The sequence below is a fragment of the Seriola dumerili genome, unplaced genomic scaffold (assembly GCF_002260705.1).
Source record: "Seriola dumerili isolate Sdu_G_001 unplaced genomic scaffold, Sdu_1.0 BDQW01000068.1, whole genome shotgun sequence".
Classification (NCBI taxonomy): Eukaryota; Metazoa; Chordata; class Actinopteri; order Carangiformes; family Carangidae; genus Seriola; species Seriola dumerili.
The window spans coordinates 209,694-235,175 of NW_019174323.1; the positions used below are offsets into that span (position 1 = coordinate 209,694).

At 41.7% G+C, this 25,482-nt stretch overlaps 1 protein-coding gene across 1 annotated transcript in view; it reads right to left on the bottom strand.

Annotated features, from left to right (window-relative positions):
• Positions 1-25,482, bottom strand: part of LOC111220139 (glutamate receptor ionotropic, delta-1-like) — a 542,882-nt gene that overhangs the window by 82,110 nt on the left and 435,290 nt on the right. The window contains exon 5 of the mRNA XM_022743126.1: positions 5,353-5,406. Coding sequence (XP_022598847.1) covers positions 5,353-5,406 — 54 coding nt within the window. The remainder of the gene's footprint in view (positions 1-5,352; positions 5,407-25,482) is intronic.

Genomic DNA, 25,482 nt, shown 5'->3' on the forward strand with positions numbered 1-25,482 from the left:
GATAGGTCAAGAAACAGGAACAGTCTGATTGGTCAGACAAGTGGGAAACATCAAGTTTAGTCAGATTCATTCTGCCCAAACTGTCTGCTGTATAATTGCGCTTTTTTTGTGGACACACACCTGGGAGATACAGTTCGCTACTCTCCAAGGTCCAAACACTGTACACACAAAGCTTTGAAACTCCTTTAAACATGTACTCTGGTGAAGGTCTGGTGAACAAATCCTGCAGTATTAAAAACCTGTATGGGGCCAAATTGAGCTGAAAATTTTCTGTTGGGAAATAATGAAATGAAAATGAAATGAAACCATGAAGTCTAATAAATAGAAACACTCAAATTATCAGCACATTAACCTTTTAAAATACTCCTCCCCAGCTCCAGTTCTCTTGATTCTATCTATGCAAAGCTCTTTAAGCTCCACATCACTGCAACAGCTGCTGCTTCAGACTTGCGGCTGTTTTACATGATCATGACAAGTTGCCAAGTTTTTTGGTTTAGTTAGCTTTCAAAAGAGACCGTGGTTACGACTGTTATCTAAAGAGTTGACCAACACTAACCTTTTTTATTTTGAGAACATTATATTTCGGGCCTGTGTATAAAAATGGCGGCGTCTGGTAACATCAGTGAATTAAGATGAATGGATCAACACAATGTCATGTATATCTAGTAAAAGTGTAAAACACTGAGACCTCTGCTTGCTTTCCGTGTGTGTTGTCATTATCAATAACGTAAACCAGATCATTGTCAGCTGCTGTAGGTCAGGCTGTGGAGCGGGAGCGTGGACCATCAGCTGTAGCATTGGTGGTTTGATCCTCGGCTTATTTCCGTGTACCTTGAGTAAGATGCTGAAGCCCGGATTGCTCTACAACTGTCTGTTATCTGTAGATAAAAGTCTGTCAACGTCATTCTACTGTATTTTGGGGATTTTGGATGCTGGTTTAGACTAAATAAGAAATCTGTACATCAGTCTCTAGTTGAGGTTTTTTGTGGTCAATATTTTTGATATTTGTCAAACTGAATGGCAGAAAACTCTGACTAATCAGTAATAACAGCTACAGTTAACTGAAGCCCTGCTGTCAGTGTCAGTTAAACTAAAGAGGGAGAAGTCCTCAGAAGTCTCTTCTCTCTGAACCTAAACACCGGATGGAGGGAGGAGAGAGGACTGACAGGAGGCAGAAGAAAAGGAAAGAGAAGGAAATGGAAATCAGCTTGTCGGCAGCCTCTACCTGTTGACAAGACACCTGACATCTTACTGCGCTGCCATCCAGGACTATAAACTACCTCTGCTACCTGTCTGAGCTCCGTGACACACTACACACAGAGACACTGCTAAATCCTCAGAGGAGCGAGGGAAGACGGGTGGGAATAGATGGGTGGGGGTGGGGGTGGGGGTGGGGGGTGGGGGGGGGCTTAGTGTTGGGCTGACTCTATTAGTTGAGAAAGTGAAACTTCAATCACATTTATAATTTTCATTTCCTCTAAGTTTTTCTCAACCTCCAGCTGCTATCTTTGCTGATTACTGCTCACCATGGTTACAGGTTGTGCTGTTTAATTATGATGGTTCTTAAACAGCCTATTTTCTAGTATTAAGAAATACAGAAAAATAACTTTCCAGAGCTCAAGGTGAAATATTGAAATATCTTGTTTTATTTGAGCAGCAGCTCAAAACCAAAAGCCTTTCAAATGAATCTGTTTCTATAAAAGTACGGAGCCCCTGAGTGGTCGAAAAGAGAGAAAAAAAAGTCCATATAAAGACCCCATGTTTTATTACACTGAGCTCTCAAAATGCTATTGAGTACGTACAAGATATAATTCATTCCCACTTTTTGATGAATTTGTGACCATACTCGTGATAAAAATAAAGCACTGAACCATCATGTTTGAGAACCTGGAACCCTCTGACATGATTGATAGTTTTGCTTTACAAATGACTGAAATGATTCATCAATTAGCAAAGTAGCTAGTGATTAAATTTCTGTCGATCAACTTATTAATTAATTGACTAATTGTTTCAGCTCATCTGGTCATTACAGAGAACATTAATGCGGTAGTAATCCTACAGTGGAGATGAAGGGGGCAGATTTGGACGGTTTACAGCAGATGGTTGACATCCTGCACATGGAAATATCAGATAGCTGAATTTAACAGGCCTTTATAATGTTACACATCCATATAAATGAGTCACACTTTACTTTAAGCGTCCTTATTGGACGGAACATAAACATATGTCCCTTAAACATTTAATAACAGTTTATTATGCAGTTCTGAGCAGATATACTGTCATTTTTATTCATAGATTTCTTAACAACTCTAACTCCACTTGTGGGAAACTGAAGCTGGAGGCTGCTGTATAAACATATAATTTAAAAAAAACTATTGTAATAATATAAAAAATGTTTTTCTAGGAGATGTTAAAGCAAATATTTTACATTAATAAACATTTAGAAGTGTCCTTATATGTAATTACTATAGTGTATAAGTGTGTTATAGTCTGTTCAACCATTTAGTAAATGTTTATATAAAATGCTAAACAGGGGGATCGGTAAAGGTCGGCATCCTGCATCCATGTTTTGTTGCTGGTTCTTGTCTAAATTTCAGTGAGACTGTGGAAGAACTTACTCCACAAACCTCTTGTAATCAGAATGATCAATTATCTTTCATTTGTTGATGAAACAATAACACATTGTATTAAAATCATAACCTGACGTGGTGAGAAAACTTTCCCTCGAGTTCTGCTTCAGAAAGTTTTAATCTGAACGGTTGGACAGTACATGCAACACGTCGAGTGCAGCCTGGTGAACAGTGAGCGAGGACATTTAAACTCTCTTGGCACCAAAATAAAAACCTGAAGGTGACTGACACAGATCTCGTCAGGTCCTTTTGTTGTGGAAGAAACTGGAGAAATCAACACCGAGTTGGAGGCAAGGAAGGAAGAGGAGAAGGTGTGAGAGTAGGAGGGAGGGGAAGGAAAGGAAGGACTAATGGAGCTGAATAATTCCGAATGATTTAAACACTGCTGATAAAAGAGACGCCTTCAGCGGGTATGAGACATTACACTGCGCCCACATCTGAAATGGAACCTGGGACAAACACGCATTCATCAAAAGAAATGCATTTGATCATAAACACTATTTAATGTGCCAAAAAACCCAAAGAGGCAGTGGTGAATGAGCGACTCTGAGGACTCTGAACAGCATTTCACTCTTTTGGTTAATTAAAAACGCAGAGTATAATTAGTTAAACGATGACTTTGAAACAAAGCAGAGAATTTTAAGTGGATTAGGAGGTTGGTACCAAGCTGGGAGGTAGACAGAAAGAAAAAAAAAAAAAAAAAAAGAAAATCTGGCACTGAAAGGAAGCTCTGAGGTTTCTGAATTCAGCCTTCAGCAGACGACACTTCCCCCACTTCTCCCCCTGAATTATGCTGTTAACACTCTTGTCAGCTCAGTTAATTGGCTGGGAAGATGCCTGAGTATTGATACAGAGCGCAGAGAGAAGAATTAAAAAGGAAAGATAATTCAAAACACGAAAACAGAACTCACAATCATGAGTAAAAGTCAGAGCTGTGGGGGTGTCAGTGTTTTGAGATTTAACTCCAGCTGTGGTGCAGCTTCTCCTTTTCACCTCCACTCATTTCACTTTGACTTGAATTTAGTTTGAAATTCTTTCAAGAGGAGCTAAAACCTTGCGTTCAGTGCTTCTTGGTGTCATGTGAGCTAAATGTTGCTTCAGAGAGTTCATGTCAGGTTTAAGAGAGACGTTTAAATCAGGTCCAGACCATCAATCCGCAGTTTGTTTGATTTGAAGAGTGAGGACGTTTGAACTCTGTTGGCACCAAATAAAAGCCTGAAGGTGTGAAAATGTGAGTCCCAGTCTCAGCGGTGTGAGATTGTGATCAGAAAACAGCCTGAAAAGAAAAAGTTTGAGAGATGCTTGGAGAGCCAAACTTCTTCACGTGTCTCTGACTGTGATGACGATCACACAGCCCAGCTGCTAATTCTGAGAAAAAAATCACAGGGACTTAAATTTATTTTGATTCTCTCTGCTGCCAAAATCTGATCCTGCAGGATTACAAGTCTCAGAACACTTCAAAATAAACCTGTTTGTAAGTTTGTTAACAAGTGAAGTTACTAATAAAGTGTTTGAAATAGAGCGCTGAAAGTGCTCAATAGACCTGGTTTACACCTGGCATTAAAATTAAATGCCACCCAGATACACTGAAGACAGATTGTGGTTCGATCAGCTGATCAAGTGTAAATGTAACTGTGTCGTCAATCCATACACAACGACTATGTGGGAGGAAATACGTAATTGCGTGTGTTCTACATGAGAGATAGCAGCTAGCAGCTGTTAGCCAGCTGCATAAATTAGCAAACACAATAACACAGCTTCACAGATGGATGCCGACTTCGTCTTTCCTTCTTCTTCTTCTATCTTTTATTCCATTTTGTTTTCAGGTCTCTCCATGAACGCGATTTCTCTGTAACACCTTCGGGTAACTTCTTCAAATTCTGCACAAATATTAATTTGAATTAAAGGATGAACTGATTAGAATTTGGTGGTCAAAGGTCAGAGGTCAAGGTCACTGTGACCTCACAAAACAAAAAGGTTTTAGGTCATTACTCACAAATGCATAGAATAATTACGACACAATTGAACTCAAATATCCATGAGGACAAAATGGAGTGATGACATTTGATATCCAAATGGTCAAAGGTCAATTTCACTGTGACATCATAATGTTCTGTAAAAACACTTCAGGCTGTTATTAAACACTGTAACTCAGGAAGGAGAGACTGTGACCATGTTTCCTGCAACTTGGGTGGTTGGCAGAGGAAACAACTGCAAGGCAGTAATTTTTTTTTTTTTTTTTCAGATCTCAACATGGACACTGAAGACACATATTAACAGCAGGTGTAAATGTAATCAGGTTAAAATCATATCTGGATGAAAGGCACATTTTAATGTCAGGTGTAAATGGAGTGATTAATGTTTTTTCTGCCACTCCTAATGTAACTAGTATGAATGCAAACACAGCCAAACTTATCATAACACTGACACTTAAACTGTAGTAAATATTTAATTAATTAATCTTTTTAAATACAATGAACAATGTTAAATACCATGTAGAACATGTCTGGAACATAATGTGTGGTGTTGCTGATGGGGTAGATGAGCTCCGCTGACAGGACTGTGGGGCTACATCAGATATTAATGTAAGGAGGTGCCACATCCGCCACAGGGGTAAATATAGCTGGTGACATAATGTTGTCATATGGTGGAGAAGACAGTCGACTGTATGTCTGACACTGTTTAGTGTCACACTGTGAGTGTCTGGTGTGTCATGTCTTACCTCATTCACAAACACCCAGTGACTGTCTTTGGAGGCCAGATTAGTTTCCACTGCCTGCAGACACAGAGGGAGAGAGAGAGAGGAGACGAGAGAGGGAGAGACAGGGTTAATATCTAATATTCAGGACTGTTTAAAGTTAATTTAATCACACATAGCATGTAGCATGTCATCCTGCTTCAGCGCTGAGGTCGTCTCGCGCAGCCTCAGTCACAGAGGAGCAGCAGCTGCCGCTCCGTCTGTGTCTGATCCCCGTGCGCTGGTTTGAAAAGTTCACCTCTCTAAAAAAAAAAAATACAACTAAAGGCCCTGCTCTCTCCATGATGGGCTATCCTGCCAAAATGTCGAACAACAAGAGCTTTTCAGAGGGAGCCGAGCGAGTAGTTTGTACTTATCAAAGCGCCCGCAGCTCGTCTGGTCCTCTGCCACCCTGCGATAATCCTAATAACATGCAGCGTCCTGCAGACGATAGCCAAGCACGCAGCTGATAGCACGGAGCGGAGCGGAGCTTAGAAGAGGATGAGTTCTGCAGGTCACCCTGCACCGAGCAGGAAACTTTGGTGGAGAGTTTTCATGTTAATTAATATCCAGGGGGAGCAGATGACAAACTAAAATCTTTCTTCTACTCAAAAAGTATATAATTCACATTCTTACTGGTAAAGATAGATGCAATAACTAATCAATAAATCTAATGTCTGCGTATGAAGGATGGATAGCTTAGCTTAGCATAAAGGCTAAAAGCAGAAGGAAACAGCCTTAAAAACATACTCCTACTGTCAGTTTTATACATTGCTGTTTGTCTACAAATTAAACAAATAGGAGACTGTGTTAATTACGTGGACAGAATCAGGCTTTGTGTTTACCCCTATTTCTAGTCTTTATGCTAAGCTAAGCTAAGCTAACCATGTCCTGACTACACCTCCAGTTGCATACAGATATGAGAGTGGTATCACTGTTCTCATCTAAGTCTCAGCATCACAGCAAATAAGCCTATTTTCCAAAATGTTGGAAACTGTTCCTTTAATTACTAAAAGTGATTTAAACAGTTGTAAACAAACAAAGTTGTCCATTAGAAATCAACAAAACTGCTTCACACTGTTGTTTGGCACAAATACAAGGACACACAGCTACACTGCTTACTAACTAACACCTCAGTACTTTTACATGTCAACCTGGAATTTGGTTCAATAATGTAGGAACTGGGAAATGTAAAAGCTAGAGTTTTACCATTCATATTTTATCAATGTCACTGTAAAACAACAACAAAAAAATAGTGTCTTTATTTTTTATTTTTTTTAGGTGTATTCAATGTCCTCTGTTTTCATGGAGATGAATAAATTCAGTAATTTATTCATATAGTTAATGGTACCAGTGTGGTCTTTATTTAAAGACATTAATCGTGGTTCTGTGATGGTTACATGAGAAGTTATTACACATTTAAAAGGCTGGAAATAGACCCAACATTGCAGCTGTAATATTTGCAGCATAATGTTACAAAACATCAAGAATAATTACACAAACTCTTCAAAGTGCACCAGTCTGTCATGAATGTGTACCTGCAATTGGTGCTTGATTGGTCAAACACCTCAGTATATTACACTGCTGACCCCATCCTCCTTATACAGCCAATCAGGCTCAGGTCTGCTGGTTAGAAGTTACTGGCTGTCCCTACAACCCGTTATAAAACCAGAGGTGAGTGTGTTTCTCAAACCGTGGCTCCCAGTTTATGGAAAACTCCCCCTCATCATTTCCATTAGTGGAGTCCTGTGAAATGTTTATGAAGCATCTGAAAATGTTTTTATTTAGACAGACAGGCTTTTGGTTAGTGTGCCTGAATACTGGCTCCATTTTATTTTATTGCAGTTTAATGGTCTATTTTTGTCACCCGTGTTTGGAACTTTTGTACTTTTGTATTGATGTAGAGCTCTGTGTGATTTTGTATCTGAAAAATAAACTTATTCACTTACGTGTTGTGGCTGCACTGAGCCTTTGTGTGTAAGTTTATGTGCCGTATCAATGAAATCCAGTCCATTACAGTACAGTTAGCTTTAGTGTCTCCTCAGTACACAGGTGTCACATCTCTGCTCTCTGTCCTCAGGGCTCAGCCTGCCAGATGTTTCCTAACAGGTCCTCATTTTGGCTTCCACACCACCAAACACCGACACACTCCTGTAGCTCAACACAACGTAGGGGAAACAAACAGCTTCACTGTCCCTCCACTGGACGAGGAATAAAGGCAGCTCATTTAATCAGGCAAAGCTAAAGATGACATTTTAACATCTGTCTGCTCAGTGTGTGCGTGTGCGTGTGTGTGTGTGGAGATGATGTTGTCAGTGATCAGCTTAACCTATACGAAAGGCCACAGCCCTGCTCTCATAACACACTTCACATTACATCTCCTACTTGGAGATATTACACCTGTCACCATAACCTTTACTGGTCCCAGATGGACTGTGGGTACTATCTCACACACACGCACACGCACACACACACACACACACACACACACACACACACACTTGAGACAGCAGACGGACCTCTAATAGTTCATCCTCCCATCTCTTCATCTTATGTAACTAATGTTATTCTGATTCAGGTTCTGGGTCTTCACTCCCTCTCTGTCTCGCAGCTGCAATTCATTCTGGTTGATTTTCTGCGGCTGTGGGCACAGACACTGAACACCTCTAACGACTGCAGGTCAACACCCCACACCGGTACAAACACTGTAGTCATGGATACGTCAGACAGACGGGCGTGTTTCAACTCAAGACGTCATCATCAGGTCAGGACTTCATCAAGTCCAATAAGATACAGGTGTGTCATTTAAAACACTGAAATGTGGTCATGTGACAAGGTGGCTTGGTATGTGAGCCACGCCTACTTAAAGAGACCACACACAAAGCATGACGGTGAAAATGAACAGAAACTGGTGCAAACCATCAACAAAAACAAATCACTGAAGAACAAGCTGAGGGCAACCAATAATAATAATAATATAAAAAACAACACCTACACCCACCCATTATTATTTTTTTATGTTATTATTTTTTATTTTTTTAGGTTTGATTGAAGTTTGATTTTGTGAAGTCAGGAGAGAAAAGTGGCTTTTATAGGATTTCAGTATTTCAGTCAGTCACATGGCGTTGTCCAACAGAGCAGAAAAACAATGTTTTGTTAACTGAAGCAACAAATTTAAGTCACGAAATATGAACAAAAAAACTTTTTGTAAAATAATGAATCAAAAGCTTGGACTGAGGCAACGTTGAACCTGAAACCTTTGAACTACAACAGTTCTGTGACAAACTAATGATTTGTTCAATCAGGAGACACTCAATGGAAGGAGAGTCTCGGACAGTGAGTGATATTAAATCTATTTGACAAACTGCACACAGTTTGTCACAGAGGAAAGCTTGTGGAGTGTCTTCAATCTAAAATTCAACCTCTGAAGATCATGAATATTCTCAGTAAATTTTAAATCAGTGTGGCAAGAGGAAAGGTCAGAGGGTCGTGGGTAGACTGATCCTGTGGAGACCTATTTCACAGAGATGCCTCAGACTGCTCTGTAGTGTTGCTCCATAGATCAGTCTAATGTTAGTCACACTGACTCGTTATAAGGCAAACACATTAGACACCTTTCCCCCTGACTATCTCAGGACTGAGACCAATGTTACCATGGTAACAATCAATGACACCTGTGCTGACCAGTAGCACCCAACAACAAAAAAACAGAAAAACATGGCTCATAATTTGTGGTTTGAGAGCAATGAGAAGGGAAAGAGTTTTTAGAGGCCGCAGCCATTTTTTTCCCAAATCAGATTTTTCTTTTCATCGTTTCTTCGCTGAATAGTAAAGTAAAACGTCCTTGTCACTGTTGAATTCTTCCAGTAGACAAACATTTTCTGCAGAGGTTAACAGAGCTGAGGGGTTGGATGTGGTCCCACAGTCAGCCATTCTTTTTATTTTGAAAAAAGTTGCAATTTACCCAGAATTCATTGCACCACAGTCCATATTAAGATGGTCAAGAACTAAACTGCTTTGTGCAACAGATAAATTCAGACTCTATCTGAAGTCTGGCTGTTTGTTATGTCGAAGCCACAGTCAGAGTGTGTCTTTGTGAAACCGGCCCCTGGAGTATCTGCAGCGAATCCTGTCTTCAGTTCTCAAGACGCCTTCTCCTGAACCAAACTGATTGTCGGGGGAAAATTTTGACAGTGGCGCTACGGACAATGTCAAGAGATCATCAAACCAAATTTCATGTCAGCTGTGAAGATATTTTGCTCCGGAGCAGATAGTGTATGACTAACTGTCTCCATCTGCAGGTTCACAGAAACACACTTCGTGAACGCTCCCTGGAAGGTGAAGCTACAGTTCAGCAGCGACAGGCTGTGTCATCTGACAAGGTCGCAACATGACCGCGACCCGTCACGCTGCAGTAGTCAGCCCCAAGGTGACGGCGCGGGAGGACGAGGATGATGGTGATGATGATGAAGGCCGACTCGGATGACTGACAGCCACACAAATGTGTGAGAAGCTCGGTGCGAGTGAGAGCGAAGAGGCAGGCGACACAGAGAGAATCCAGGCGGACCTCCGGCCTGAGGAGCAGGGACGTGTTGTAAACACAGCGTCCTCCTTTAACTTCAGACTGTTAGCCTTTTCTCGTCTCCCTCTGGCACATGACAGAGCATCAGGCCTTTTGATCGCTGCATCTTTCTGAGGAGAATAGAGACATCCTCGGTATCTCTGTGACTGACAAGCACAGGGGGAAAGCTCAACACCTGGACACCGCTGCAGGTTTAATGACGTCACTCAGGTCCAGTATGAGACTCATACGGGTGTGGTGTGGAAACTTGAAGCCTGCAGGTCTCAAACAGGAATTCAATTAAACATAGAGGTGTAAAAACATCAACTTACACCTGCTAGACACCTGAGCCTCACTACCTGTTTTTAAAAGAACATTAAAAGGAGCATTATTAAGCTCTCAGATGGGAATCAGGGTAAACTAATAGCGTTTTGGTTTTTCTTTTTCTTTGTGTCTCTGGTTGATAGACTCATTTAAATATCTGTATCCCTTCCACTGTATATATTGTGTTGTTTATGCTGTTTTTTTCTTTGGTTGTTTCTTTCTTTCTTTCTTTCTTCCTGTCTTTCTTTCCTTCTTTCTCATTTTGTATGATGCAATTTTCATTTTACGTTGAGGTGAGGTTTAACAAAAGCCCTCGATGGGTTTCTTACCTCACCTGCACATTCTCCCCTTCAAGAAAGAAAATATACAATGTACTGCGAATAAATAAATCAAAATCAAGAATCAAAGAAACATCTTGTGTCCAGCTGCTGAACTTTTGAAATGAATAATAGAGATTGTGGACTGTGGGGACAATGACATTATAAGAATTATTAAAGGAGTAACTAAACTGTTTTTGGAAAATATATATACAGTATACGACCGATATCCATATAAATCCATTATTACAGAGTATTTCTCCACTGTAGCTGCGTCTCAGTTCAGCTTCATCATGCGATCATCAGTGCTGAAAACACAGGCTTGGGCTCAAATGCAGACTCAGACTCGGTTCAAGAGGCAAGGTCACGAGGCAAAAAAACAGGTCAGGGAACTACAGGCTCTAGAAACTCACAGGGAAATTGCTGGAACGCTGTCACAAAGGAACAAGACGAACTGGCACAGAAGGAAGGGGAAACTAAGACTATGTACTGTAATGATGGCTCCATGTGAAGAGCGCTTGTGTCACAACAAAGCTGTCACGTTCCAAAGGTTCCTTCAAATGTGGCCCAGAAATGGAATCGCTTCTCCAAAAGAGAATCTGGCGTCTTCTGGATAAATAAGAAATATTTCATAGACCAGACCGTCTTGGACGTTGCGGTCTACGACGGCTTTGTAGACCACGTCCTTTCGAAGGACGCGGCCCCCGTTGTCAGCTTTTTATGTCTTCAAAATGTCTGCAGGGGATCTTTACGACTCAGTCTTCCAATGAGCTGTGATACAAAAACAATATGAAATATGTATATTCATATGTTCAGGTTTAATCATCTTTATTTTCCATCAAAGCCACAGAGATACAGTCGAGCTTTATGATCAAAGCGAGATTTGATTTAAAGAGACGAGATCAGAAAGCAGCTGACAGTGTTTACACTTCATCAGTTTTCTCTCACTGGACTGACAGAATCCAGACTCCTGTGACTGACAGTAATATGAACTGTTTACATATGTTTTTAAGGGTTACTTTATGGCCTTTATTTGACAGTTGACAGCGAAGAGAGACAAGATGGAATTAAATCCGCATGGCTGCGGTTTTACGGTGTGGACCATAACCATGACTTGGACTGTGTGCTTTGCGGTTTTGACAGTGAAGTCACACGTCTGACCGACAGTCTCTATTGCAACAAAAGGTAAGGCTCATTATTTGAGTGTCACTCATCACACAGTTCCCTCTTTATCTACAGCTCACCGAACTTCAACTTAGTTTCCACACACACACACACGTTCCTGCTATTGACCCAACCGCAGTGCAGTCGGCAGATCACTGAGACAGTTCACCTGAGGGGAACGGGTGAACCGAGCTCCAGTCGAAAGCAGTCGAGTTGCAAAACAGATAAATAAATAAATAAATAAATGAATAAAAAAAAACAGGAAAGATCAAAATTATTGCATCAACACAGTCTGCGGTCAGTTCTCCGCCAGGAGCACGCACTCCTCCGTTGTCGAAATCTCTGCCCTCGCTCTCTTTCAACACACTCTGCTGACTTTGAGACTCACACAAAGAGACAGCAGTTATATTTAACACCCTTCAATTAAAAGCTTGTTCTCATCAGAGACCTTCAGAGTCCACTGACCCATCTCCTGCCAGAACAAATAACTTTCCCAACCGCTCGTCACTCCTTCAAAAAGCCGTGTGTTTATTTGCAGCTTTGACACCTGACATCGATGTCTAATTAAATAAGCTGAGGATCGTTAGGATTAAAATAAAAAAAAGAAGCTTTTTTTTTTTCTCCGAGTCCCTGACAGCTGCTACGTTAACACTGATTACACCATCTCCTCCGGGTTTAAAAACATTCTGCTAAAAATGCTTTTTACTGAGGAGCCATATCAAACTGTCATGGAGGAAACCTGGAGATTATGTACTGCTGACAAATAAACAAACCGAGCCTGAGCTGCAAAAACAGCGGAGCTTACGAACTGCTGCGTGCACTGCTGAAATCACAGGGCAGTTAATGATCTTTTCACAGATCACGATGCTGCCGAGAGGTTGCAAATAAACAACAACATGAGAGCCAGCGGTGTTTGAGAGACTGGAGACATGGCTGTGTGTTTTCTCTCCTCGGCGGCCGTTTGTTAAATTCCACCAGCAGCGCATCAACCTCACCAGGTGCTGATGAGGTATCGATCGCACGGGCCCAGATACATGAAAGCTGCAAGAAAGAATCAGGGTTACTCTGGTTAAATATTGAGTGATGATCTTCTTCTAGGTAAAGACATTGTTGTTTATAGCGTCTATTTTTGGATGTGGACTTGTTTCAGTTTCCGTTCTGGAAATGTGCAAGAGCAAGCAGCTGTTTGGCTCCAAGAAATGCAGGAGTGAGGAAACACGCAAATAAAATGTGTGCATCAGTAGACAACACAGTGTCATGGTTATATTCCAGGCAAAAGACAAAATGAAGGAGGAGGGGAAGTCTGGATTTGTCTCATTGCTGGTAAATCCAGTGAAAAGACACAAACCAACAATGAACTGATCCCAAAAACAACAACCGAGTGCACCACAGTCAGATGTATGTGATTCCTCTGAGTCGCAGATCTCCACTGTTTCCAGGAACTGTTAAAACAACAGTCAGCATCGCTGTTACACTGGGTGACACGTTCCTTCAGTGGATTAATCCACCACCGTAAATAGTCCCCAACAATTGCGCTGTTTCCTCCTGTTTGTTTGATAAAACTACAATTAGCAGCTTTTTTTAGTAAATTACTGGGCTTTTTTCTTTTTTAAAAGTCGGGCGTTTTTAAGATTTGCATTTTCTGTAGGAGCCAATGGGCTCAGAGCTGAGATTCACAGACAATAATACATAGCTGGTTTTGGTCTTTTAATGGGATTTATTTACAGTGAGAAATAGAGAATCAACCCCACATGAAGACTGCATGTTGCATTTGTATCCATGTTGAGAGTGAATGCCAATACAGACATTCAAGAATCACTGTCAGTTGGACGGCGCCTGTGTCGTCTCCGTCATGGCAACCACAGTTACCCACAGAATCACTTCCCCTTTAGCCATTTTGCTTTAGTGATCTTGCAGCAATGCTTTATTTCAAGCTAATTTAGAACTTTTATTCTGAAAAGTTCTGATTTAAGTTGAAAAGATTCTGTCGCTCACCTGACGCACCTGTAAAACAGCCAACACACAATGTGTGACATGAAAAGCATCACAGCTGATTAAATCATTCAAACATGGTGCCACACATGTGAACAGTGACAACTTTCCCCTTTACACTTTTTGATAGTGACGTTTTTCTTCAGCTAGGCAGCTTAAATGTTTAGCTAACTCCTCTCTGCACACAGTGTAACAGCGTTGGAACAGTACTGACACTGAAATAGTACTGACATAAATTCCATTCCAATTTCTTAAGCTAACCTTTGACTATGTTCTAGCCGCCACCTTAGGAAAAAATTGGCCCAAGGCCAAACGTAGTTGCTGACCCCTGGTCTAAATCTTTTGGAGTCATATATAACACATGAAGGGGCAGAAATGTTTCCTAAGAAAAACTTTAAAAGACAAAGCACACAGCAGGAAACAGGAAGTGAAATAACTGCCAGTGATCATAGATGCAGAGCTAAGGACGTCCTGTGTGTTTTCCAATGTGTTCTTATTTGGTTCCTGCAGCCAGCAGCCGGGCTCAGGGGATGTCACTGGTCCAGTACAGGGGGATTAGGGAGTTAGCTGGTTTATATTACGCTCCTAACACCCCCCCCGCCCCCCCCCCCCCCCCCCCCACACACACACACACACACACCCCCACACTCCCCCACCCCCCTCTCTCTGTGGGCTTGATAGTTCTGACAACAAGAATTAACAGGCAGTAGGAGCAGCAGCAAACAGGGACAGGCTGCTTTTAACACCATGTTAATGGAACAGACGGGGATCAAACCCACGAGAGTGATGCTTGTGAGGGAACAACTCGAGAAATGGCCTAAAAAATATACTTGTAAAAAGCACAACATCGAGTTTCTGTTTCACTGATATGAGAAATTCCCATCCCTCTGGTTCTTCATTGTTTCTCTGTAGTTTTCTTTTCATTTCACTTCCATTTTTCACAAAGAAGAAAGCAAAGAGGCAAATTTGAATCTGATGGGAAAATGGAAAGAGACTCTTTCTTACTCTGTCTCTCTGCAGAGCGTTAAACTTTACAGGAAAAAAGTTTTTTTTCAAGAGAAGAGCAGAGGACGTCTTCGTATGTTGGAGAGAAGAACAGACAACGAGCTGAAGAGCAAGGAACATCAGTTCAAGGCGGACTGAAGGACAGAGACGATATCTAATTTGAAATAAATACCAGAGAACATCTTAACTCTGAAACGAAGAACAGAGAACATCTGAGATCGACTGAAGCCGACGGACTGACGTGATCATTTATCAGCTTGGAGTGAAAAGTCTTTATTTTGTGATCACTGTGTCCGAAGTAATGCAACATACTGAGGAGCTGAGCCTGAGGGGGGGACTCTTACTGTCTGATCCACTACTCCACGTCCACACTCATGGACATAGACACTGGAGACAGCACGGGACACTGTGAAGTTGTCCGCCACCGCCCCAAGACTCGCCGTCGACTGGCGGTGGAACCTCAGGAGGTTGAGAGAGGTTCAGGCTTATGTTCTCTGATGTGAGGTGGGAAGAACCCCGAACTACTGCCAGACAGGAACATCAATACCGGACTTTCCTCAATACTCCAGATTATATTCTGGGGTTGTTGTTTTCAGTGAAGATTGTTTGATTGATTCCAAAAACTGTATGGTTCAGGTTCAAATGATCATGATTGAACAGACTGTGGTGAAGGTACAGTTGTGGTTGGAGGGTAAGGACTTGCTTTGGGTTCAGTTATGATCATGAGTAAAGATCAGGGAATGATGGTGGCCATGGTTAACTCAAAGAGACTCTGATCCACTTCCTGTCTCATAATGGATACACTAGTTCCTGAGATTGGGAGCTGGTGAATGGTCCGACACGGACAAAATCCAAACCAGTTGCACTCATTGTGATTCCCTCAGGAAACAGAAGCACAGAGTTATTTTCTCTTACAAACCCAGCTCCCTAACTGATTCAAAAATAACAAAGGAAAAGCTTCAAAAGGCCTCGCACTCCTCTGTGATATAACTCTAATGAGCGACTGTGACTCGAATGAGAGGAACGCTGCTTGGAAAATCAAGTGTTTTGTTTTAAGTGGCGATGGGAGAAAGGGAAATTCAGAGATGAGTATGTAAATGATGAGCCCAAAGCAAAGCACAAGCTTAAGAGCAGTGAGAGTCCCGAGGAGATACTCCGTCGCATTGAAAGCAGCCTGTATAGAGCTGTTTAGGTTGGAACATGTTCAGTCCATGATAAAGACCTGAAGACATCTGTGGTTTGCGATATAGAAGCGAGCATCTTTAGTTTGAGTTACAAGAAAAACCCTCCATAGAGTGTTGTTATCTGGATCTCTTCCTGGACCAACTGAATCTAAAAGACCCTCATCAAACACCAACACGAAAAAGTCCAACTCAAACAAATCTATCGTCCTCGAACAACGACACAAAAACTACTTGCCTTTTTTTTTCAATTCTACTTGACTACACTCAGACACACACACACACACACACACACATACACACACACACACACACACACACCCACAGTCCTGAGCTGCAGGATGTCACAGTACTTCAGGGAGCGCTGCTTTTAACAGCAACACGCTGCCCTCCATCCAGGCCACTGAGACTCCAAGAATGACTGGAGGTCAAGTTGATCCTGTCAAGACAAGTAAAGATACTTCCAGCGCTCGTCCTCTCCTGCTCGCTTTGTCACAGGGTGAAAAAAAAGAAAAGGAAAAAAAAAAAAGAAAAAGAAGCCTCCTCATCCTCTCTGTGGGAGCCAAAGCCCATGAGAGCTGTACTAAAAGCAGCTCTTCACAAGACAAGAGTTCATGAAGGACAAGGAGAGAGCAGAGAACGGGGAGGTTTCATGTTTTGTTATTGCACGATGATGTTCAAAAGAGTCAAGATGGTGCGTTGAACTCCTCGAGCTGGTTCAAACAAATCACAAAAAACTACATAGCACTTACCCTGAGTGGTATGTAGGTCAGCGTTTTAGATCCCTGCTGCCGCTGCCACCCCAACACCACGGCAGGATTTGAACGAAAGGGGAATGAAACGAAGCTACTGCCGTTACAATACAAGTCCTACGGGTCCAAACTCATTTCAGTGCTGTCCTTTATGAGAAATGTACGACCAGCTGTTGATTGTTAACCAGAGCACCTGCTCTGAAGAGGAATATAGATCAGATTTAAATCCCAATTTAATCTATTGGTTGGCGAGAGTTTAATTAAAATGATTTATTCAGGTTTTTAAACGTTATTCGTCATTTCTGTGTTAGTGTAAACAACAAAGTATTCAAATACAAGACACTTGAAATTAAAAGCATCATTTGGCTTCCATGCACTTTACTAAGCGATGTACCGTCGTCACCCTGCAGGAACATGATTTCTTCATCATGTAAACAATACACCTGGTTTCTGTTCAACTCCCCACCTAGATTTTTAAAATTTCATGTGCATGAGTGTATAGTTAGTACCACAGGGTGGGATTAAAAGGCTGCAGCTGCTTCACTGTATTCAAAGTAATCAAACTCAGAATCTGACTAAAACTGATGCTGAGAAGGAAAAAAAAAAAAAAAAACAGACTAGAAAAGGTTTTCTGCTTTTCAGCCTGTTTACTAGCTGTCAGTCTACGCGGTATCCTCACTAATGAGATATATTGGCGAAATAACACGACAAGAGCGAAAACACTTACAAGGACACCAGTCCTTAAGCATGTTCATGCTCGGGGAGGTGACTGCATTTCAACTTCATGATAAACAGATCAATATCTGGTCTGTCTCAAAGGTTCTGGTGAGTTCATTCTGATCTTTTTCAAAAGGCGGTAAACTGCATGTGAGGAGGGAAAAGAGGGAAACGACTTGAAGCCAATGCACTTGAATAAGGTAGAAGAAAGAGAGGAAGGTGAAAAGGAGCTTCTGTGGACACAGATAATATCTGTTTCAGTATTTATATCATGTTATTTTTTACCATTTCTCGACGCAACTACAAAATAAATCATTCAAATTCTAAACGATCCTAAATATTTCCATTTTTCTAGCGTAACAGATAAATCAGTCTCTTAACATAATGGTCACTGCTCTTCTCTGCTTTACTGAGCTTTGTAGCTGTCTGGACACAACTTAACAACCTTTCCATCCTCACCAGGAAGCTCTTTTCAGAATAAAAGCTCTAAGAAGCCACTGTTAACTACCTGAACAGGGGGTGGTGGTGACCAAAAACAGAGCTAAATTATACTGCGTGTCAAATTTCCTCTTTTTATAAAATAATTAAATATATTGATGACTCCTCCTGGACTCAGGGGGCATAACATAAATTAATCCAATCAAATGGGATTTGTGAAGAGCAGCTGACCCCTCCCTCACTGGCTCTATCTAACAATTGAACCTGATATAAAGAGATAAATTTGATCAATATACTGGAAAATGAAGCCGTTTCCCAGACATTCTGCAGCTTCACTGCATTTACTTGACTTAGTCCTAAGGAGGGGTGAACAGCCCCTGAAAAACTCACTACGACCCTGTTAACCACTTGCCACGTAGGCATGGAAACCAGTCTCCACCAACACCTCAGAAGCCGCTTCAAGTCTCCCGCCTCCTCCTGGATCTGTGCCGACTACCAGAGTTGTTCTGACACCTCTCAAGGCCTGAACCTCTGAGAGAGAAACCATGGTCTGAACTTCAGCCGGAAAAATAGAAGAAGAAGCACACTGTAGAGAAAACGTGGTGGTTCAGCAGCAGCTGGAGACGACTGTGTTCAAATGTGAGTTTAAAAGATGAGATCAATTTTATGGAGCTGGTGGTGTTGCTGCTGGATAGAAACAACTCTCTGTGGTGGTAAACAGATTTACAATTCACAGGTTAGAGATTCAGGAGTTGGTAATCCAGGGCAGAGAGAGGACGTGCGAGGTGTGAAACTGTTGTGGATACATTGTGGGGGGGAGAAACAAAGAGTGAACTTTAAATGGATGATATGTAGAGCAGAGCAACTAATTAGTGCTGACGGATGTTTATTTATTCAAGATGGGAGACATGATCAGAGGGAGCCCAGGTCTGACCAGCTGACTGTCAAGCGTGTGTGCTCTAAATCCCTTGAAATGTGTATGTGTGTGTGTGTGTGTGTGTGTGTGTGTGTGTGTGTGTGTATGTGTGTGTGCCTCAGAAAGAAAAAAAAAATTCAAAATAAAATCTGCAAGTAGCAGCTCACTTGGTGTGAGTTCCTATTTTTCACCTAGTAAAAGGTGAAAAATAAGAAGTGTAAGGTGAGATATTTTATGTCGAGCATCCTTGTTTTTCTTTTTTCTTTTTCTTTTTTTTCAACCTCACACAATTTTACAGTTTCACATCCACGCAAAACAAACAGCCTGTAGCAGCTCGTTTGATCTCAGGAGGGTTCAGAGAATCTGGGATGTAAAGACCCAGAACTCCGAGCACAATGAATCCCCCCCTCTCAGATGTTCTACAGCGAATGGTAAAATAATAAAAAAAACAAAAAACGAATTTAAAAAGTCATGAAGCTCCACGTTTTCATCAACTGGTTGGTTTAATTACAGCCTCCTCACCAACTGAGAAAGAAACTGAATTATTCAGGGTTTTGTTCAGTTTTCAGACGACAACAAAACTGACTAAACACAACGAGAGGAAGAAATTATGAAGTGATCAGGTTCAGGCAGCTGGTTGTGGTGGGAATCACACCTGTGTCATCATGTGCTGCTGGACATTAGACCACGCTTTCATCTACTGTTTGAGTGTTAGATCTGTGTCTGTTGTGTATGAATATGATAACTAATATGTTTTCACTGTTCAAACTTCTTGGCTGTTTGAGGAATTCAAACATTGTGAAAAGTCTCTTAAAGTGATTAAATAAAATATTCCACACACATCTTTACTCTCTAATTATAATACTTTATACTTGTTGTGTTTATGCTGCTCTCCTGACTCACGAGCATGACTTCACATAAATAGTTTTGTCATTGTTTGTACTGACTTAGCATCATATACGATATAATAACAGCTTTATGTCTGAATTGTGGAACCTTAAAAAAACAAAGAAAAATCACTTCCTCTCTGATCAAACGGCCGTGAAGCCGATCACAGACCAACTCCAGGATCAGAGCACCAACGTCTCTGACTTTGAAAATTTTCCTGCAGGAAACTTGTTCTCTAATGTCACCTTTTGTGTGGCATTTCTGGGGCGTAAATACGAGGAAGATGGCCGCCTTATGGCTCTTCATAACCGGGGACCGCAGTGACCTTTTCAGAGAGGGGCTTCATTACAGGAGACGGCAGGCGACGGGAGGCTGGCAGCGGTGCGGCTGAGTGGTAATCACACCAAGCCCCCTGCGCTATATTTGGGCTACAGATAGCCGGTGTACGGGCTGATAGGCAGATAGACTGGATGTGCACGCAGGCATGTAATGACTCGGACGAACACACACACACACACGCACGCACACACATTTCTGTCTCTGCCTCCACTCTTAACTGTCTTTCACACTTCCTTCTTCAGTCTCTACCCGTCCTCCCTGTGTGTCGTCATTATTCCAGGGCTGTTATTTTTCACACGCTTTGTAATTTTTCACCTTTTTTCAGGTTTTGTTTTGAGCTTAAAAATCAGGTGAAGTCGTTACTGCAGATAAATGTCGAGGACTATATAGAAAAAGGTCACCTTTTAAAGCCTCCTCAATATTTTACATCTCCTGTTAAAGAGAAGAAAACCTCTACATCAGCAGCTATCTCCAGGTGTTTCCGGTGGCACGACTGCAGATGTGAAAACAGTAGTTTAAAGGCTTTAGTGTTTCCAGAGGGAGCTGTGTGTGTGAAGTCTCATAAACGTCCTCTACCACTGTCAGGACAGTCAGCGTGGGTCGGCTCTGAAGTTTCATGAGTAAAAAAAAAAAAAAAAAATTCTGGGGGTGTTGGAGTTAGAAGGAAGTGAAGTTACCCGACCTCTGCAGCCCTCCTCCTCGTATAGGCTCCACGCTCCAGGATATATTAGCTACAACACACCCAGGTCTCCAGGTCTACATTGTGTTTAATGGAGGTGACAGGTTTTGACAAGAGAGAAGAATGTGTGGAATAAAAAAAAACAAAAAAAACACACAATATCTCTGCATCGATTCTCATCCTTTTCTTTAATCTATCCATCACGAGTCCGATGTGGCTCTGAGACGCTGTGATCAATCAGTGAGCTGCCTTTTACATTTTAATGCTACTGACCAGACGTCAAGACCGGCTGTAGGTAAATGAAGAATAGTCTTTACATTAGAAATCAAATGTAAATACCGAGCTTTGAAAGACTGTCGTTGGGTATGTTGCACTTAAACTGGAATCAATCATAAAAAGACTTTTACACTTGACAGTCAGATCATTGCACTGGAAGAAATGCCAACCTTTATTGATTGGCATAAATAAGGATCCTGAGTTATGAGAACTTAGACATGAGGTATAATTAATCATCATTTATAGTAACGAACTGGAACTGAAAAACTGTGACAGGTAATTCTAACCTGAAGTTAACAGGAGTGAAGAGTCAGTCAGTCACCTGGTGGTAAACATTAGTTCATGTGGAAGTTGTGCTGTGGTGTGTGTGTGTGACGTGGTGTGTGTGTGTGTGCTGCAGCCTGCAGAGCCCTTTAAACCCAAACTTCCATTAGCTCTCAGTTAGTGGCTTCCTCTTTGATGACTCCTGGTACCTGTTATCATTTTCACCCCAGCCGGTCGCTCTCAGACTAAATGAATCTACGAAGTCTGGCGCTTATATATCGTCCATGTTTTCTGTAACCCGAAAAGCACTGCATCTCTCTAACCCTCTGTTTGTTTACTCCCTAAGGCACACCACCATCCATCCTCCCCTTCTCCCTCTCCCCCACTCAGACTCTCTGTCCTGGGACCTCTCTCTCTCTCTCTCTCTCTCTCTAGTTCCCCTGGCTGCTGGTTCCTCATTCCAGATGTTTTGGATATGGATCATCATCCTCCTCTCTTCTTTCTCTATTTTTTTCCCCTAAAGGTGTTTTTGAGGGGGTGGGGGTGTTGGTTGGGGAGGGGGGGTGGGTCATCCCTAATCTGATTCAGATAGTCTGTGTCATATACTGCACAGGTTGTTAAGCCCCTCGGGGTAAACTTGTGATCTGTGATATTGGGTAATATAAATAAAGCTGACTTGACTTGACAGGTGCATGATATCAGTAGCTTGTAGAAACACACACACACACACACACACACACACTGCTCTGTCTGTCTGCCAGGAAACAAGAGGCCAAAGACTCAGCACTCCAAGAATTCATCATCATCTGACATCTGTTTGTTCCGAATGATTCTCTATGCTTCACACCGCAACTCCCTGTGTACATGTCTCTCCCAGAAATCTCTTTGTTCCCTGCAACTCACAGCCTACAAACTGGTTCCAAAACAATGTGATCATATTACTCCCATTTTAGCCTCCGTGCGCCGGCTACCCGTGTCTTTTAGGATTCGGTTTTTAAAACACTTTTAATCACTTTTAAGGCTCTGTCCGGTTCGGCACCGTCTTACATCTCAGACCTGATCTCCCCTCATGCCCGAACGCCCTACCTGAGCTCCTCGAGCTAAACTCTGTTATCAGTCCCACAGTAAAAAGCTGCTTATGAATTTGCTGTTAGAGCTCTCAGACTTTGGAAGCACTACTCAAAAAAAATACTTGTAGAAAGCAGCTTTTAATTCTTGATTTCAATGTTTTTATCTCTGGTTTCTATTTTGGGTTTTACTTTTGGTCTGATTTTCTTTTCTCTGCTTCATTGATGTCATTCTTTCTCTTTCTCCCTGTTACAGTTGCATTGCTAATTGACATGTTGCCTCTCTTCTCTTCTCTGTCTCTTTTATTGCTTTTTGTGTTTTTACATTTGTACAGCACCTTGTAATTCTGTTCTTAAATTGCTACATAAATAAAGTTGTTATTATTATTACCATCATTTATGGGAATAAGTCATTTAGGGCTCAATCAGCCCAGCGCTGCTCCTGGGGAACTGGTTGTATTGGTTTTACTGGAAAGGCAGTAACTTCTGCCTGACATTTGATTTTTTTTTTTCTAATGATAAGAGAGTTGCCCTCCTGCTGGGCAGCTCTTACTTCCAGCGTTCCTCCTGTAATGAATTGTGTGAGTTCCTGTGTGAGTGAAATGTTCAGGAAGTGTCAGGGCTAAAAGCCTAGACGTACAGTATATTCTGCCTATATGAAGACACGTATAGAGGGTGATAATAGCTTCTCTGGACATCCTTTTATTTATTCATTTTTTAAATTAGTGGTTGTAACAACCTTCAGTCAGAAATGTTTTTTTCTGCACCCCCATATACCACTCTCTCTCTCTCTCTCTCTCTCTGCCTCTCATCGCTCCTACTCTCTGAAAGGACGAGATCTTCCTCCTCCTCCTCCTCCTCTCTCTCTCTCTCTCTCTCTCTCTCTCTCTCGCTACCTCATTGTCCATGGTTGTCACTCATCCCTTCATCCTATTATAACTGCTCACAAAGAGAGACGGAGCGGGCGGAGACAGGATGGAGATAGAGATTGAACAGGGGCTGAAGTGTCCCATTTTAGAGAGCAGGTAAAGGTGTGTCGCTGCATGATAATAAGGTCTGGTGAAGGCCATGGCTGATCATTACATCGTCTGGGGAAGAGTGTGTGTGTGTATGTGAGACAGAGAGAGAGAGAGAGATGTGTATTATGTTCATTCAACGTTCAATTGATTTTTTGAGATTGTTGAAATTGTTTTGTTGAAATATGAGGCAGCGTCATTACAGAAGACTCGTCTCTATCATTCCAGCTGAGTCTGTAAAACAAACACTGATGACAATTAGCCCGAAAATAATTTTCAAACTTTTGTCCGACACTCTGAGCAGCCAACTCTCCCTCAGAGCTGGTGACTCACACTCCAGCTCCAACCCTGTAATCAGACAAACACTGGTATTATACAACCGCAGAACTACTGATTATGTTTAATGACAATGCTTTTGAATATTCAGAGCCAAGTTTTAGCTGTTCTCACAGTTTGGCTCCGGGGATGATGATGTGTTATTGGTCGGTGTGCCACTTTGGTTCGGGCTGAGATATCTAATTCTATATCGCATGGTCTGGTGTGGCATTTTTATCCAGACATTCATGGAGATCTCCAGACATTTCACCCATTCCACTGTTGTACAGTATGTCAGCCATCAAAAATATGACAAGACATCCTCCACTAACGCACAGCGAACCAGAAGCAAAGCATCAGTTCTAACAAAATATAAACCTTGATATACTTCAAAAACATACGGTTAAGTGCAAAGTTTGAAAAGGTGGTTCGCTGAATAGCCGAGGCAGAAACTCATCTCTGAGACTTCCTACAACCAACTGGTATTTGAATAGCCAACTTAATCTTTATCCTTATTAGCTTATATTAGCATGCTAACATGCTAAGATGGTGAAAATGGTAAACACCTATTAAAAAAATCGGCATGTTAATACTGTCAGTGTGAGCATGTTAACAGCGACAAGCACTGCCATGATAGCCACATATACGTCACGTCATTTACGTGGCTGCCCAGTAGCAGCAGTGTGCAGAAAATAGATCCATGCCGTGCATTGAAATAACATAAAATCTAAAATAGTGGTGCTTCTTCTTTTGTTTTAATTTTAATTCAAGCTCAACACATCCTTCATGTTATTGTCTTGATTAATTCAGGGCAAGTTCCACAGGCTGAAATGCTTTTAATTTGAAATATCTGCAGGAAATGTTGGGTTGCTGGATGTTCATCTCCTAAGCTGTTATTAACCATAATATATGTTGGATTTAAAGCAAGGTATTTCAGTCCAGTAACATCTAATAAAGCTGAAAAAATTCACTTCTGACAGTTCAATCCACACACACACACACACACACACACACACACACACACACACACACACACATGCATGCATGCACATACACACGCCCCACACACACACACATTCACATTCACACACAGGTTTTCTTTTCCCACTCGTCTCTGCATCTGTGGAACAGCTTGTGCTCTAATTATCATGTTTTCTAGGAACATATACAGGATCTCAATGCATGAAGTTCAATTGTGAGGCCTTTGTGTGGATGTGAGAGTGTGTGTGAGAGAGCACAACATCCAACACACAAAGCTACAGTGTGTTCTTTCTCTAAGGAGGGGATGAAACAAACAGGTTGCCAGGTGCTGAGGGCCAGAGCAGAAATCACTTTTCACCATCTTCCAGAACAGGAAGTGTCAAACTTTTACTTTTCTGACTGGAAGTGGATGAATCAAAGTTGTTTTGGAGCTAAAACAGACACTGGTGTGTGTGTGTGTGTGTGTGTGTGTGTGTGTGTGTGTGTGTGCGCGCAAAAACAGTCTAAATGACATTACATCCAGACATTTCCAGCAGCTCCACAAGAGAGTAAATGTTTCAGTTACTGGGCACAAACTGGGAACCAACTGAGAACCAACTGGGCACCAACTGGGCTCCATGGCCTCACTCTCCAATCTGTTTCTCTGCTGGAAAAGCTCCCCACTGTGGCGCCATTACTTGCTCCACTAACATGTAAATGTCACAGGGAAGAATGCTGCAAAGCATTCTGGGACTTGTAGGGAAACTGAGTACACTGCAAAGATAAGAATACAGCACCTAATTTCTGACAGAAAAATTGCCTGTTTGAAAGATGATTCACCATTTACCCTTTTGTTTATGTTATCGTATTCCACTCTCCCTCTTTGGTATATATGCTTGAGCCAGAGATAGATAGATAGATAGATAGATAGATAGATAGATAGA